Source organism: Parasteatoda tepidariorum, chromosome 4, assembly GCF_982258835.1.
Source record: "Parasteatoda tepidariorum strain Cologne lab strain chromosome 4, Ptep-v5.0, whole genome shotgun sequence".
Lineage (NCBI taxonomy): Eukaryota > Metazoa > Arthropoda > Arachnida > Araneae > Theridiidae > Parasteatoda > Parasteatoda tepidariorum.
In genome coordinates, this window is record NC_141758.1 from 90620386 (window position 1) to 90639502 (window position 19117).

Genomic DNA, 19117 nt, shown 5'->3' on the forward strand with positions numbered 1-19117 from the left:
TGAAGCTGAAATAAAATATACTATCAGTAGTATGCCTTTGACCCTTTACACCTCATTCTGCTAAGCGTTATTGTTCTTCCCAGGAAAGAAAAAAATCATCAGAAAAAATCTTCTCTCTTCTTTCAATTTTAAGGGAAGAGGAATCTAAATTTGAGACTAAAAATTAGAAATTTTGATTTTAGCAGTTCCTTTTTCTAAAATTATTTTTTTAAAAAAAGATAAGAAATAATAGATTTTAAATTACCCTAATTTAAAAAAAATGTGATCCCTAAGTAAGCTCCCCCCCTTCTTGACCATCGGGGACTAGGGGCAACACCCCGACTGCTCCGGCATAATTATAGCCCTGGGATTGTGTGGTTATAAGAACTATATTACTGATAACTAAAATATTCGTTGAACCATTACCAAATGAACCGGAAATATGACAAAATTAATGGTTTATTTCCTTTTTATTTACCAGATTTTATAAACCAGAATGATATTATTTTTGTACCTGAAATGTCATTAACATTCAGCATAGTATCAAATTTAGAAGTTATTAATTATTTCATTTTTTGCTCCATTTAGATCGATGGTATTGGTATCAACAAGCAAAAAATCAGCTGCTTAGAAACTTGGAGGATGACAGGAACTACAATGTTGCCAGAAACATTATTCTTTTTATAGGGGATGGAATGGGCATGACAACAGTCACAACTGCCAGAATACTCCGTGGACAAAAACGGGGTCAAACAGGGGAGGAAAATGAGCTGGCGTTTGACAAGTTTGGTTACATTGCTCTTGCGAAAGTAAGAACAATATTATTCTGTTTGATTATCTAGTGTTTTGTGGAGATGCTATTTTGTATTTCTTATAGTAAGATACGCATGTGGTTTAGCAAAATATGAACAAAAATAATTATGATTCTTAATTATCTAAAATTGACCAATCAATTTACTAATCATAACTATAAATCATGAATCATAATTATAAAAACCTCTTAAATATTGAAAACCATGAAAAATATCCGGGTGGTTCAGATGATTAATAGTTTATCACCCAAACAGTTGATCCAGATTGAAAAATCCCGAAGATAGCTGATGATACTAATTCCAGCTTGTACTGACCATTGCTGATATTGCGATCTGGCTAACCATGAAAGGTTTTAAAGATTTTTCTATCCTAGTTTCCCAACCCTCCACGAATACGAGTTCCTAATTAAAAAGCTATGGAGCTGAACATTGTTATAGCAGTGAGATTGAGCAGCTATGGAGTTGAATATTGCTGTAGCAGTAAAATCCGAGCAGCTATGAAGTTGAATATTGTTATAGCATTAAGATCGAAGCTGCTATGTTGTTGAATATTGTTATAGCAGTAAGGACGGAGAAGCTATGTAGTGAAAAATTGTTATAGCATTAAGATCGGAGCAGCTATGTAGTTGAATATTGCTATAGCAGTAGGATCGGAGCAGCTGTGTAGTAAAATATTGCTGTAAAAGTAAGATCGGAGCGGTCGTGCAGTTGAATATTGCTATAGTAGTAAGAAAATCCTCCACGAAAGGCTAGTTAGTCCCAATGCTTGATCCATAGGTTCCCTTGTTATCTGGGTTGGGTTCACAATTACAGTGCTTTGGAATTGAACATTGACAGTCATAAACTCGGAATTGAAATGACTGTTGATCACCGGTTTTAAAAAAAACTGCAGTAAGATCGATAAGGATCGTCTATTAAATGCCGATGACATATAAAAATAGTGAAAATTCTATATATTGCAAACATAATTAAGGCTAATGATTTATTAAGGCTAATTAAGGCTATTATTAAGGCTAATCTCATAAAAGTTGTACTTTTTGAATTACATTTAACTCGAATCCCTTCAATTGTGTTGTATCGTGTTTACATATATGACTTAACTTTCCAATGAAAATTTAACAGCATTTAATTCAAAAGACGCAGATTAATCTTATTTAATTCAAAGGACACAGATGAACAATATTTAATACAGAAGACACAGATTAATATTATTTAATTCTGAGGACGCAGATTAATATTATTTAATCCAGAAGACACAAATCAATATTATTTAATTCAGATGACACATATCAATGTCATATAATTTAGGATTTTTACCTTTAACATTCCTTAATGTAAAATTATCTAATAATTTCAAGTTCTACTAAGTGACGGTGATTTTTTTTCAGACTTACAACACTGACAGTCAAGTGGGAGACTCGGGTGCTTGCGCTACTGCTCTGCTATGCGGAGTGAAAGGCCGTTTTGAGACGGTAGGTTTAGACGACACTGGAACATACGAAAAGTGTGAAAGTAGCCTGAAAGCTAGAATCCCGTGTTTAGCAGATTGGGCTCAAGCTGAAGGTAAGTTTTAATTGAATATTTTAGTAAGATGGACATCTATCTGTAAATTAACATAGTCGGGATATCTAAACAGTACGAAAGATACATAACCCTTGTAAACTATTAGCTTAATAACAGTTTTAGCCTACTATGTCCTCGACTAACTTGGTCTTTCTGGAGGAGATGTCCCTGTGGATCCACTCTACGTACTTGATGTGCTTAGAGTTGCTGGTGTCATGGATTTGATTTAGCTTCGAACTTGATAGAGGGTTAGCAACAACAGCAAAAGCCCAGTTTTAAAAAGGATTGTATATAAAAATGTTCACGGATAATTGAAAAAAAAAACATTTGAACGTACATTTAGTCATTTTCTTGTTAGCTTTAGTGGAGGGCGGAGTTATCGACACTGCCAACCTTTGTCTATCAAAAGGTACCTCGTGATTGAATCAAGTTAGCATGTCTTATATCTCTTTCATTCCGGTAGGGTCTGAGATTTTGAGTTCCCCTGTTACGGCAGTTTTCAGAAGGAAGGTTTTTCACTTGAACTCGACCACGGTTCCCACCCAGTGAGATTAGTAAAAGGGGTGTAAATGATTCTCCTTTCTCTTCATTGAAACTCAGTCAAGTGGGGATAAAATGCATGCAGCAACAAATTGTTGGATAAGTTTAAAACACCCCATTTACCAAAACGTTAGTTCAGCACTTTCTTGGCGACGAATAATTAGAATTGTAAAAGTTTCCTTCCTTCTTTTTTTGTTTTCTTTTCACATCTTTTCTATTGTTTTTTTTTTACTTGATTTTTTTCACAAAATCATGAAATGTAAAAAGTTTAGATAAAAATTGCTCTTCAATAAATTTTTTATTACATTGCATTATTTCAAAGAATTCCTGAATAATTAATTTAGCTTTAAATAATATGTATACCATACCTCACAAATTTCTCTGTTTTACCACTTCCGACATCGAATCTCGAGACTTCTTTACTCAAATTTTATTTAACTTAAAAATAATTTGAATAATCTATTATTTTTTATTAAATGGAGATTTTTATTAAATAGTTTTTTAATAGTATATTGCATTAAATTTTTCAGAATCTTAAAGATTAAATTATAAAATTTTGCTCAATCTTAAAGATTAAAGTTTAAAGATTAATATTTTGCAGAATCTGAACGATTTAGCTATCTTAGTTTTATAAATGAGAATACCCATGACTCGAAATGATCAGTTGAACAGTCCCCAAAAAATACTAGATTTTATTTTTTAACCGTTTGACGAAGATGAGACACCGGTGTTCCTTTTATATATACTTTTTCTTGCACTCAAATTACCATCTATAACTTATTTCAGTATTTTTTAATTGTAAAAAACAGTATGATAGTTTCTAAAAAACTCTGTTAGATTATCAGAATTATATTTATACTAAAATATGAAATATGAATATAATAATTTGAACAAAAATTTTATTTTCATACATGTAAAAAAGTTATCCGAAATTGATTTTCAAAATTAAAGAAATTGTAAAAATTGAAATTAAAGAAAATTGTTTCTTTTAGATCAAAATAACTGTGTGTGAAAATAAAGACAAACTTTAAAAAAATATATATATAATGTTTGGAAGTGATCTGTGTTTGGAAGATTTTATCTAACTCAGAAAAAGATACGGGTGTTTCATGCTCTATTCCATAACCATAAATTATTAAAATGCTAAATATAATATTTTTCACTTATTTTCAGCCAAATTGTCTTAGTGTAAACAAATTTTATACTATTTGAGTAATACTTTTTGATCCCCATAATTAGATTCAGAGAGAGTAATAGAAAGGTATAATAGTTAAAGGTATAAGTTTCAATCTTTCTCTTTACTGATCTATGAAGGCCATATATTCCAAATTATCTTTTCCTTTCTGACAACAATATTTTGAAAAATATTTATTTTCATTTTGAGGAATCACCTGTGTATTGAATTTTTCATAGAAATCAATAGTTATATGAAATAATATGCATATTCTAAGTGGACCTCTTAAGACAAAAATATTATTTCTTTTCATTAAATAGAATCATCACTCAAAATTATTACATTTTGAGTGATAATATTTAGAGCAGCATTTTATTGCAGAGCACATCTTATATTGTTCAATAAATTAGTAATAAAACTGAATGATATCAAGACCTGCGTTTTCATCTTTAAGAACTAAGCCTTTACATAACGTGCTCGCTATCTTGTAGGCAAGAACATTCGGATAGTGTCATCGGCTTCATTAACTTTAAATTAAATTATAACAAAAACTATTCCCGCATCTGGTGGCCACAAGTTATCACATTTTATTTGTGTGTATTATTATAGATATATGGTTAGTTTATGATTGAAGAATCAGAAAGATGGATTAGTCTGTTTAGTATCTCTTTTTTTTTTTCAGTGAAAAGAAATCTGTGAAAAAATAGAATACTATCATCTTAGCTAATTTGTATATAATTATCAGGCATAATTTACTTTTAACGGTATAAGTGTAATATTAAGCAATTTGTTGACATTAATATTTGATAATGGAGAATTTCAAAGTTGTTAGAATTCCTTAAATTCATTTTTTAATAGAAATAAAAGAATTTTCTTTTGTAGTTTGAAAGTATATTATTTAGTCTAAGTTTTAAAATACAAGTCTAGTTACAGATTCTTTTTTTTCTCCCAATAACCACTTTTGACGTCGAATCGGAATTTGTTTGCGTAAACGTTCAACAATAAATTAAAGAATGTGGTTAGTTCTTCACGGATAAATGAAGCCCAACTGTTATTTTTCTAAGAAAATGTTTCTTGCTGGTTGCAATCCTTTTCAGCAAAAATGGCCAAAGTAAAATAAATTTTAGCTTTTACTATCTTATGTCAAGAAGTGTTTTGCATAGTATATTATTATATTCTCATTACGCAGCAGGTATTCGTCTTACACGCCTCAACTCAGTACCCTTTCCAACCGGCTCAATCATTCACAACACACATCGGGAATTCTTTCCCTTTTGTATAGTGATTGACACCACTATATTCTTCGATCAAGGTGTGCTGGCCTCCTTCTCCAAAAAAAAAATAAATAAAATGGAAACTGTATGTGAATCCTTCTTGCTCGTATATTTTTAGAAACATTTCGCCCTAGATAATTTTTAAAAAAAATAATTGCTGTCGTAATTTTACAAATGTTATTAATTTATCTATTTAATTATCTTTTTCTTATTTATTTCTTACGTTAGAATGCTTTAATAAGTCACATAGGTGCTAAGCATTGTTTATTGTTGCAAAAACAAAAGTTTATATAAAACAGAACTAAAGTAATTCAGTTGTTTTTAAATTTTCTCTATAGAAAAAAAGCATAAACGATAAAGAAATTAATACAATTAAAGATACTATCTGATTAATTTTAATATTTTGGAAGGCTTTTTCTAAATTTTAAAAGTATTTTTTATTACACTTAGTTTTTTAAAAAATTAAATAAATGAATAAAGTAAACAGCACATTGGAGCGGGAAGGTGATAATGTCCATTCCGTTATATTAACATTTTAAATAAAACCTGTTGATACTTGAGTTTTTTTAAAAGTAAAATGTTTCATTTATGTTCTTTTTTTCAATATTAACGTGAATAATTTTAATAAATAGAAATAGTAGTATGTTACATGGTTAATAGCATTAAAATAACTTAAATCTTGAAAGAAAATAATAATAATAAATAAACACACTGAATAATTTTTTTTTAAATTTAATTAATGAGGTAAAAACATTTCTAATTTCTTAAAACAAAATAAGAAGAGATACATGCAATGTCAGAAAAATCAGTGCAAGATTAAATTTGCTACAACCGCAAAGAAACATCAAGTTAAGCCATATTTTCTAGCCAAAGTATTGTGCGATTCAAAATTTGATTGACGCAAAATGAAATTCATTTATACGTTGCAAAAAAAATTAAAAATTTTTTATAGAAATATATCACTTTTTAGTCTTAGACTTACTTTGAATAATTATTGCTAAATTATTTGAAACGTCTACCATTGTTTTTTTTCGCAATAAAATTTAAAGCTTAATATTTACTTCACTGATAATTTGAATATAAATTATTATATTATACTCGATATGATTGTTTTAATGCAGACATGATTGTATATAATAATATTTTTTTTTTATATTTTGCTATATTGGAGACAATAGTTACAGACAGAAATCATACGTTTTGGGCGGAAAAAAAATAAGGCACAAATCGTTAGTCTAGAAAACTTCTAGAAGTTTTTATTTTATACTTTGGTTGATTCCAGGCGAAAATCGTTTAATATTTGAAAGCGTAGTTAGTGATTCTAATCAATGACATAGCAAGGTTTTTGATTTTTATTCACAAATAGGTAGCGTCTTAGGTACAAATTGTGGATTTTTATTAGATAACTCAGTTCTTGTAAGTATTGCGGCAAAACTTTTCGTGAACATTGTATACAAATTCAAGAAAATTCAGTTGGGAGCAAAAAATAATACACTAAACTCAGCAACCACCAAAAAATAAAATGATTGGTAGAACAAACTGGAAGATATTTGGGGAAATTATAAAACGTCTATTGATGATGAAGGAAAATGCCCAAATATCATTTTAATTACTCACAAAAGGTAGATAAGGACAGAATAAGATAGATAGAGGAAGCTACGAATAAGAAAGGGATGAAAAGGTTCCTTTCCTAGTTTTTCAGGAATACGAACTTATAGAATGCATGGTGTCATAAAATTATCCCCGCTCGTTCTTCCAGGCTAACAATAAATACTTTTATACGTCGTCTAGAACAATCAAACTTTCAAAATATTTTTGAAATAGAAGCGATTTTTTAGAAATTTTATCCATTCCTCATATAAGAAGAAAAATTATTGCACTTTCTCCTAAATTAGAACACATAGAAAAACGGCAGACCACATTCATTCATAAGGAAAATTACTAGACTTAGTCCCCCTCGTGAAACAGTTGATTTTTATCTATTTTTTAATTTAAGCATACATAGACAAAGAGGTTATTCAAAAGAAAATAAAAGGAAAATTATGACTGACTAGAACTAAAGTCTTTTTCAAATTGTATTCAAATGATTAATTTATTGACAAAATTTGAAATTTATTAAAATTGCTAAAATAGAAACAGAACAAAAAACTTAGGTAACTGTTTCCAATTGCGTTATTAAAAAAAAAAAAAAAAAAAAAAAAAAAGAAAATTTAAAAAGGAGAAAAATAAGCTGAAAAGACAGTAAAACAACTATTGTTTTCTTTTTAGGAATTTTCTTTAAGAAAAAAAAAAAAGATTTGATTACATAAAATATGATAGAGTTTTCTTATGTCTACCAATATTAATCATCAGATTTTGAATAAATTGTTTTGAATTAATTTCAATTGAATGGTACCATTGAAATAAATTTATTTTATGAATATGCTTACATTTATTTAATGGTTGATTTTGTGAAGTGATTTAAAATTTAAATATAACTATACAATGTAATTTCTTATATCATTGAAATCTTTAAAGTTTTAAATTATAATTTCTGGGCAATTAGATTTTTTTGAACAAGTATTTTAAATTCCTTAAAAGTTCTGTTTTCAAAATCTTTATTAAATATTCTAAATATTGTTAAATCTGTTTTAAAATTGGCTGCCAGCAAAAAAAAAAAAAAAAAAAAAAAAATGCCCACAATATTTAAAATCTTTTAATTTTTAAGTATTAGTTTTTAGACATTAAATTTCATTATTTCTAATAAAAATCACATTTCTTATTTTGAAAAAAAAAATTTAAGAAGAGAGAAAAATAACTAAGTAGAGGAAGTTTATTTCTTATAATTTTCTGTTTCTACTTTGCATTAGTAACAATATATGTCTCTGCTTAATTATTTACTTACTTAATTATATTTTTCTTTTATGTATGGATAAAATTTTTTTCCATTTTCTTTTCTTAAATCTATGGAAAACACCATAAACTAGGGTACGTAGTCGATCAGAGAAGGTATATATGAAATTGAAAATACATGAAAAATTTGCCCTTAATAAATTGAAGTATATATTATTTTCCCCTAATTAAAACAATTAAAATTTAATTAACTCATGTTATTGTTTAAAGAGAGAGAGACTAACAGTTGAATTATTAGACATTATTTACTAAAAGAAACTAATTAAATACAATAGAAAAAGTGTAATAGAAAAAAGGCTAGATATCTTTAATTTTATCACCATAGAAAAACCAACAGTACTTAGTTAATATTATATTTATAAATCTGATGAAAATTGCACGACCTTTTGGTGTGACAATGTTTGAATATGAATTTCTCTAACTTTTTTTTCTCCAATATCAGTTTTATCTATATCTTTTTCTTAAGGTGTTCCGTGTTTTTTCCTTATTTTTTACGATGATCGCTAATCTCTCTCTCCCAGAAAAAAAAATATAGTATAATTTTTTCTTGAATTTAAAAAAAAAACCAACAGAAAATGAAGTGGTTGAATTTTGTGTATTTTTCTTTGGTGACGTTTACTGTGTGCAATACCTTACAATGCCTTTCCGCAGCTATTGTAATTCCACAAGTAACAATGAAGAAGGAATAGACAAGTATTGAAAGAATTTCTGCCTCTGGTAACTGTGGGTTAGTAGGATAGTTTAGATGCCCTGTGGTGAAGAGGAGTCAAAAAGCTTTGTGAAATGTTTCTATGTAAAGCAAATAGTGGACAACCGTATTGTGCAAATCATTACTCAGAATACTTACAAACATTTGACTTTCCCTTGCCGCGAAAAAAAAAAGAAAGAAATATTCCTAAGGGAGTACTACCACAGTAATATAAATTTGAAATAGAACACTGAATGATTTTTATGGAAAAAAAATGATTACGCATAATTAAGAAAAAGAAAAAAAAGAAGAAAATATTTATTATTTAAAGTTAGTAAAATATTAACACTAATCATTAGCATTTTGAATAACATTGAAACGGTTTGATATCAATGAGGTTGAGAATCAATGAGAAATTAAAGTAGTATTTTGATCGATAAAAACTTGATTTTTGTATGACAAATGAAAGGCTTTCAAACATTTTCGAAAATTTGTTAGGTCGTCTATTTCTAAACATTTTCTGAACAAAAATAAACGAAAAAGATATTGAAAAAAGTAGAAATACTGAAAATTCCTTAGAATAAATTCGTATCTTTTCTTACATTGAAATAAATTTGTAGACATTAATGTATTGTATTTTCAATATTTTTATGCACCATAAAATATTAAAAGATAATGTCTAAGTTTCTTTATTCGCGATCAATATCGAGTAACATAACGACGCATATCATAATGAAAAATATAAGTTTTAATATTGTTAGAATTTTTTAAATTTAAAAAAGTAACTGAAACAAGAAACCTGTCCTTTTTCAATTTCAATCCTTTTTTTTTTTCCTTTATCGATTTATGCGGCGTATTATTATTTAACAATAAAGCATTGATCTTTATCATTCGAAAGTTTTATGTAAGTGTTCCTGAGGTTTCCTTGTGTACCTGCTCAAAAGCACATTAATTCGTATATGTACGTATAAAACACTACATTTCCTCTGTGTACAAGATGTATTGTTTTGAAAAAAAATTCCACGAAAAACTATGTAATTAAATTTTGATTCCACTTTTTAATAAGAAAAATTAAGTATAAGGTAATTGCTCAAGCATCATAAAGCTCCAAAGACTTGAGAATAAGAATTGTATTAGGTAATTAAGTTGAAATATCAAACAAATTTCTGTATGCGCTAATTACAAACGCTTTTTTTTTATTACAAAAGTGTTTTTTTTTTCTTTCTTTTTTTAATTTTTTTTTACACGGATGTATTTTAACAAGTAAAAGAAAGGTTCATCAATGTTTGACAGAATTAATTAAACAACTTTCTTGTTCCTATGAATAGGGAATAATGTGGTTAGAATGAAGTACAGTTTCGTCAGTTTAGGGTATTTTGTCAGTAAACTCCACATGGAAATCCAATATGGCAACAGTTTATTTTACGTTTCAGTTAAAAGAAAAAATTTCAAATTCATATATACTTATATTTAGCACGATTTTAACAACTCAAATTGCCACAAATGAACATAGCAGTTGATTAAAACCTTTTTTTTTTTAGTTATTTATTTTTTTTTTTTGCTTCGAAAATAAAATTTCATAATGTGATATGAAAAAAGTTATAATTTCGTTTCCAAATTTATAGGGTAATGCAAAGAAAAATTATTAAACCGAAGAAATTAATATATGTTCCATAATTATTCGCAGTTTTCTTAACGGTTGCGCTATAACAAACTCGTGTGGCTAAGAGAAAAGAATTATTAAAGTATAGCAGCTCTTAGGAATTCCCGAGAAGAAAAAAAAAATGTTTTAGTTTTAATTATAATTTGAGACAATTATAAATTCTTATTGATTAAATAATTGTAAATACTTTAACATCAAGTCAGAAAAACATTTATTTATTATTATTTTTTTATAAAAAAGGGCTGTGAAGCATTTCGTTATGGCACAGGATACGTCCATTTATTGATTTAAAACAATGTCTTTCCATGAAGTTTGCATTAGAAGATAAAATTTGGTGTTTGGCGCTTTCTCTAAGAACCTTGCCTACAATTTTTAAAGTTAAGAATAGCAACCTTAGGAGAAGACTTTTCAACAATGCAAGGGGAGGAAACTAATTGATGTTAACTGACAATCCTATTTTCTCCCCTCCCCCAATGAACCCCAACAACCGCGTAGCTACCTTCCCCACCTTATTCACCTGGAGAGTCACGAAACAACACCTATCCGGAGTTTGCATGTAGATGTTTTTTCGTGACGCTTCGGAAATAAGGGGATATACCAGTGAATTGATGTTTAATAATAACCGTGGTGGTAGTTACGCCATAATACTCTCCCACCAGAATTTTATCAGGGATAGAATTCGATGAACTAATATCACTAGTTGCTGTACTTGTGAAAGACCGGGAGAGCTGGAATTTAGGTCACCGGGTTTTTGGGTGCTGAATGTGAGAGGTGTATTAACTTCACGGTCGTAGTCGCTCCTGTGTTACCTCTAGCAGTCGAGTATATGCAGGCTGACGTTGTGTATGTTCGAGACGAGACTGAGCAGCAACAGCGTGAGGAGGTGGATAAAGTCGCATTCACAAGTAGCAAGTCAAATGTTCAATGTGGATCATCCATCGAAGTAGGCGTTACCAGATCGTAGTGGGCGTTACTGCGTGTTCAAACCCCGTTCGGAGGTCGCCAGTGTGGGGGGCGGAGTTATCAACAATGCCAACCTTTATCTAGCAAAAGGTACCTCGTGATTGAATCAAGTTAGCATGTCTTATATATCAGTGGATTAATGTTTAATAACAGTAGTGGTAGTTAAGCCGCAAGAGCATTGGCTTGGATATTCCCCGTTTGATCTATAATCTATTTGTTCACTTCTTGTAGGGCATTTGACCTCATAGAATTTTTGAATAAAAGGAGCTTTTGATGAAAACTATACAATCACAGAAAAAAGAAGTAATAATGATGTAATCAATCTTTATTTTAAATCCACTAAAAACATTCCCGCAACAGCCTGATGTGAGCCAGGTGGGTCACGGGGTTAAGGCTCTACAATTTCATGACGAACGACATGATTGTGGCAATGAGATCAGCATTGCGCAAAGGCCGTTTTTATTTCTCAGACAAGCTGGTAGCCATCTATCTGAAGGCCTATTAACACCACTGAGGATCTAACCCTACTCTATCACAGTGACAGTTCATTGCCGCAACTACTGAGCCATCTGGGCTAAAAATCTGCAAATGGATGTTACCTTTGCTTTTCGCATCTCTCACGCTAAATATTACCCTCCTGTTTGCTCCAATATTTGCTTTTTTCGAATGTCAGGCACTGAACTTTATTCGTTTCGCCTTAGAAGATACCGGAATTGTTACTCATTTCGCGTTACCCAGTGGGCACTTGTGAACCAAAGTCACGGAAGCGAGTAACATTGCCCCCGCCACACTGCCACAAACTCGTTCATAAGGTAGGCCACATTTACTCATCACACACAACAGAGGACAACACAAGAGAGAGAAACATCCGTGCCCAGAGCGAGATTCGAACCCGAGGCCATTGGACTTGCTTTTTGAATTAAATTATGATCAGGAAGGTCATGGGAGATTTCGCCCCTTTTGAAATCATTTACATAATTTTATTAGTTTTCTTAAAATGTTACACACGACATTCTCTATATTTTTAAATTTGAGATCATTATCATTGTTTTATGAAGAAAAAAAAAGATTTATTTTGAGTAGCATCCTGTTTTTATTGCCTACAATTTATTTCCTTTCAAACACCTGTTGTTTGCGATTTTTATATCATGCATTATCTTTCATTAAAAGACCTGTGTTTACATCATTTCAGGAAAGGCTACAGGCTTAGTAACTACGACACGTGTTACGCACGCAACACCAGCAGCTATGTATGGTCATTCACCGAGCCGCTACTGGGAGAGTGATTCGAAAATTCCAGTTGAAGATCGAAAGTTGTGCAAAGACATAGCGAGGCAATTAGTGGAAAATGATCCTGGAAGAAATATAAACGTAAGCACTGGGTCTTTATTCCGAGAGAAAAAATGTAGGAGGGGATAGTGTAGCATATTTAGCTAAATGTTATTGACAAAATGTATACAATTCATGTGTTTTTTCCTTTTGTATATAGTGTCCTATTGTACTTTTCTTACTGCTTTCAAAGAATTTATTAATTACAAAGAATTTAAGCTAAAATTTATAAGCTTATACGGCTTTTTCAAACATGTTTTGGATAATTTCCTAAATTTTCAATTTCACTTTTCGCTTATTGCAAAATTTCAGCTTTTCAGTTCTTTTCTCTTTTTTTTTCAATTTTTTCAAATATTTTTTTAATACTAAAGAGTAAAGCTGGCAAATAACTATCGTTATGTTTAGTGCAAAAAATCATATTTAGAAGAAAAAAAGTTGTTTCGGTTTACGAATCAAATCTCAACTAAACAAATCTTGCACGCATTTTCGTTCAGAAACTTCAAGAAAAAACTCCAAAATTGCATTGTAAAGAAGTTTTCCTTTTTTACAGTAAGAATAATCCAGGAAAAAACAAGCGAAATTAGTATTCTTATACAATTTTTTTACATAAGTTTTTACAAAAGTTATTACTTTTTCAATTGCAAATTCTGTTTATGACAAGATTTTTTGACCAATACTTTTTTTTTATTTTTCAATAATTATTTTCTTAATATGCCAAAGAATGAAGCTGACAAATAACTATCGGAATATTTTGCACCAGAAATAGCCCAGAGTGCCTAAAATCATATTCTGAAGAAAAATATCTCTGATATTTTTGTGTTCAGAATTCTACAAAGGCTACATAATCATATTATAAAAAGATTCGTTGTTCTAATTTATAGTAAAAATAATCTTCGAAAAAATCTGAGGTATTTTTCACTATACTTTTTAATTTTTCAATAATTATTTTTTAAAAAATTTTTTTTATGTGCCAAAAAGTGGAACTGACAAATAACATTCGGAATATTTTATACCAAAACTAGTCCAGGGTGCCTAAAATCACATTCTGAAGAAAAAGACCTCAGATTTTCTTTGTTCTGTAATCTACAAAGACTACATAATCATATTATAAAAAGAATCATTGTTCTTATTTACAGTAAAAATAATGCTTGAAAAAATCTGAGAAGTTTTTCACTACACTTTTTCACTATTTACTTTTAAATAATTATTTTTTTTTAATATTTTTTTTAAGAATATATTTTTATAATTATTTTTTTAATATGCCAAAGAATGGAGTTGACAAATAACTATCGGAATATTTTGTACCAGAACTACTCTAGGATGCCTAAAAACATACTCTGATGAAAAATATCTCAGATTTTTTTGTTCAGAAACCTATAAAGGCTACATAACATCACTATAAAAAGAGTCGTTGTTCTTATTTACAGTAAGAATAATCCGGAGAAAAAAACTAAAATTCTTAGACATGTTTTCGAATAAGTTTTTATCTAACAACTTTGTCCCCAAATTTATTACTTCGCCGATATCACAAATCTTAAGTGGCTATAAAACCCATCCAAAAAAGACCCCAAACATGACGTAAATAAAGTTAACCACAAGCAGTTACATTCAGCAATGATATATTTCCAACTCTATCGTTTTTCGATTGAGGTAGTAAACAATATCTACGATGTCAAACACGATATTGCAATCTCCAGAAAACATTTCCAATAATGAAAGACAGACAAATATAGCTGCACCATAATTACTTATTAAGATGCTTTTTTTATATCTCCTGTTTTTTTCTCTTCCTCTGCCTGCAGGTGATCCTGGGGGGTGGTAGGAGCCATTTCCTTCCAGTTAAAGAGGAAGGTTCCGAAATCCTTTCGGACATGGGAAGAAGGGAAGATGGACAGAATCTCATCGACTCCTGGCAGCACGACAAGAAGACGAGGAGGTTGAAGTATAGATATGTCTCGAACAAAAAAGAATTCGATAAAGTAGATCCGCGAAGTACGGACTACTTATTGGGTAAGAGAAAGAAGAAAAAAAAGATTCGATTTTCTTTAACAGAATTTTTTATTTTTAGTTGTTCTTTTGGATTACTTTATTTCCAGCTCTGTGTGACCTCCAAATAAAATAAGAAAGCTATTTTCATTCAATTGTTAAAAAAATACATGAAATTTAAAGGGAAAAAGAAAGATCACAAATATCTAAGAAGCAATTTATATGTTGATTGTTCAGCAACAGAAAGGAAATTGAAAACAGTTTTTAGTGTTCTTTTTATATGTCGTTGAAAAATTGATTTGGAACTAAAAAATGCACAGCCAAAGTGTTTTAATATTTTTCAATTTATTTTCTTTTGTGTCTTACTACACAGAAAAAGAGCTGACAGTTGTTTTTCAGTTTTTTTTTATATTGATTGGAAATAATAAACATAGCTTTCACTTTTCAGTCCATACAAATAGTACCCAGCATAAAAGAATATTTCTGAATATTAACGAGTTTTCATTTTATATAGTTTTAAACTATGCATTTCATAATGAAAAGTGTTTAATTTTTTGTGACTGATATTTTTAGCCTTTATTATTCACTTATTTGTTATCTTGTATAGCCTCTTAATTAAAGAAGTAAGATTTTTTTATTAATGCACAAAAATGCTCAAAAATTCTGTTTCATTTATTAGTTAAATTTTATGTTTTGAAATTTATTTTCCTCATTTTTTTGTTCCACAATAAAATAATTAATAGTTGTGTTGTTGCTATTTTTGGACGAAGGTATTGGCTGAACACTTGAAAAAGCCAAGTTCTCCAATCATTGGCTCTGCCAATTGAATCAGGAATGTGCTCCGTTCGTTTAATGAGAGAGCACCGCAAGGGTGAAAATAAGTCTTGACTCAGAATCGTGCGGCCTCTTCCTCAATTTAGACATTGATCTGAAGGAGAATGAAACTTTCCTCATATCCCTGTACCAATGGTACTGATCAGCGATGCACATGAAGGACCACAGGACTTTCGATTATACAGATTTTACAATCACGTATATTGCATACTCTCGGTGGGTATTAGCAGAGCCGAAGATGATCCCCCCCCCGGACAGCAATCCGATTGTCTAACTACTGGGCTTCAACTGCCCTATCAATGCACATTTATTGTTTTATTATCTACTATAAATAATAACTATAGCATTCAATTATTAGTCTATACTATAAAAATAATCAGCTATGAGGAAGAGTATATTATACTTTAAAACGTCAACCTCTACGCGCAATTCTTTAACAAGTGTTTTTAAATAAAGTAATTTTGAATAAATGTTAACTGTGTTTTCTTAAACAACTTGTTTTCTAAGAAAAGAAGTTTATTTTTTAACAGGTAATTTTAAGCCTTTTTTATTGATTGCTTATTTGTGTGTCTTTGAAATAAAATTTAAAAAAATATATAATTCAATCGATTGTAGAAAAGACAAAGAAATAAAAATAAAAAACAAAGTTCAAAGAAAAAATGCCCCACGCATCGATTGTTTTCAACCGAAAGAAAATTGAAAATACTTTGCTATGTTCCTTTCAATTGTCATTGAAATATTGATTTACAACTAAAAAAAAACACAATCGCGATGTTTAAATATTATTTACATTATTTTTCTTTTACTTTTCTTATGCAATTAAATAACTAATAGTTTTTTATGTTTTTCTATTTCTATTGCTCGAAAATAAATAATTAATTTCATCTCATCTGCATTTTATCAAAGAATAACAAAGCTTTTTTTTTAAACCATTACAACATTGTTTTAAACTTTGTAATATTGCATCAATCTATAAAGCACTGCATAAAAATAACTATTTGAATAGATATTTTTAAATACTTGACTTAAAAACATGTATCATTTTCTACTAAATAAAATATATTTAAGGGGTAAAAGGGGTTATGAGGGGAAAGGGTATAATAGGCTGAAGGGGTCATTTTAAGCGTATACCAATAAAGCTAAAACTGACCTATTTCGATGCTAAAACTGACCCATACTTTTTCTCAGCATCTAAATAAGATATGGAATCAGTTTTTTCACAGAATATTTACATATACATGTTTACACTGTAATAACTGATAATACATATCTTTGATAGAATTTTTTTTTAAAATATGACCTGAAAATTTTAATTTTTTAAGAAGCTTGATCATTTTTGGACGAAAATCTTTCATAACTCAAAAAGAATTATTGTTAAGCCTAAACTATTATCACAAAGATCACAGCATACAACTGATATAATTTCAAATATCTCCAAAGAATTTCAGAGCGATATCATAAGTAGTTTCCTAGAACAGGTACATCGAAAAATGTCAGTTTCAGCATTATTGACGTATGGCCTACCAAGTCTCCTTAAATACAATATTTTTGATCAAATTATAACAATATTTTACTTACTTTTAAAAAAAAATACGAACTACTTATTTTTTAGGAAAAAAATTATATTTTAATTTGAAAGATATTTTTAGTTGTTATTTTTAATTTACTTATTTTATAAATAAAGCTTTTCATTCTATTGCAGAAAACATAAACTTGAAAAGAAAAAATTTCGCCAATAGCTAAGAAATAATTTGTAAGGGGATTTTTTAAAGCAAAATAGGAAATTAAAAATAGCTCAAGATCCTGCTCTAATATTTCTTTGGAAATTCTTTATGGAATTAAAATTTTCAGAGAAGATGCATTTTTATATTTCTTAATTTTTTGTGCTTGATCTTCAAGGGAAAAAAAACAAGTACATATTTTAAGTCTTTTTCATTCTTCGAAGTTTACAATATTTATTCGATATAATAAAGTTCGAAAAATATTTTCTGCTTTCCGTCAATGAGTTTTAGTATTTTGTAATAATAAACTGCTGTTTGTAGAAAATGCAACACCATGAAGGAATCATCAGAATCAAATGAAATTCGCAGCAAATGTCAATTATAGGATATTATGCAAATTAATAAAGTTTCAGAGCCATCGCGCGTGCGTGGCGCGCGCAGCGCCCTCTGAATTGATGCTGAAAGCGTATAAATAAAGTGCTGTAGCGGGACGTTGAAAATAGTCTATGATTATTTGTTAGTGGCAAACGTTTAGTGAGACCTGAGTATGCCTCCACGACGGAAGAATAAGAAATTCAAGCAACTTACGGAGTTTGAACGAGGGAGGATAATCGGTCTTCGAGAAGGAGGATTTTCCTATCGCGCAATAGCAGCTCGTATGCAGCGGAACAGTTCCACAGTGATGCGAGTTTGGAAGCAGTGGACCGACGAGCACCGAACAACTCGAAAAACAGGCACTGGACGACAGAAGGTGACGTCAGAGCGCGATGATCGACACCTGCTCCGCATGGCGGTGAATGATCGCACAGCTTCCTCCAGGCAGCTGGCAGCACATTGGTCTACTGCTACAGGTGTACAATTGTCGGCTTCGTCAATTCGTCGTCGTCTGCTGCGCCGTGGATTGCGTGCAAGGGTGCCATTATACAGGATTCCCCTCACGGCGGATCATCGACGGCTGCGTCGGCAGTGGGCTCTTGAGCACAGAGACTGGCGAGCTGATTGGCAGCAAGTTGTCTTTTCAGATGAATCACGCTTCAATTTGTGGACCCATGATGGCCGTGTTCGTGTTAGACGTTATGCCGGTCAACGCTGCCTTCCTGAGTGTATTATTGAACGACATAGTGGTCGAACACCCGGAGTTATGGTCTGGGGTGCGATTTCGTATCATGGACGATCCAATTTGATACGAATTGAGGGTAATCTCAATAGCAACAGATACGTCCGTGAAGTGCTACAGCCCGAAGTCGTTCCTTTCCTTCAAGGCATCCCTGGAGCTATCTTTCAGCAGGATAATGCACGCCCACATGTTGCGCGGACTGTTAGAGACTTCTGTTCAGCACAACGCATGCAACTTCTTCCTTGGCCTGCTTATTCGCCGGATATGTCGCCTATTGAGCACGTGTGGGATATGGTTGGTCGGCGTCTCACTCGTGATCCGCGTCCTGCAGTTTCCAAAGACGAACTTTGGTTGCGCATACAAGCGATATGGAATTCTCTTCCTCAAGCAGATATTCAACATCTGTTTGACTCCATGCCACGTCGTATAGCAGCACTTATTGCAGCGCGTGGTGGCTGCACCAAATACTGATTTCGGACGCTTAATTTGTTTCTTTTGTTTTGAAAATTTCATCATTTATTTGTATCAGTACAAGTCGTTTCTGCATTAAATTTCATTTGATTCTGATGATTCTTTCATGGT

At 30.6% G+C, this 19117-nt stretch overlaps 1 protein-coding gene across 1 annotated transcript in view; it reads left to right on the forward strand.

Annotated features, from left to right (window-relative positions):
* The window catches only part of LOC107454222 (alkaline phosphatase, tissue-nonspecific isozyme-like), a 141537-nt gene that overhangs the window by 101228 nt on the left and 21192 nt on the right, over positions 1 to 19117 (forward strand). The window contains exons 2-5 of the mRNA XM_016071333.4: positions 568 to 788; positions 2180 to 2354; positions 12741 to 12919; positions 14680 to 14887. Coding sequence (XP_015926819.1) covers positions 568 to 788; positions 2180 to 2354; positions 12741 to 12919; positions 14680 to 14887 — 783 coding nt within the window. The remainder of the gene's footprint in view (positions 1 to 567; positions 789 to 2179; positions 2355 to 12740; positions 12920 to 14679; positions 14888 to 19117) is intronic.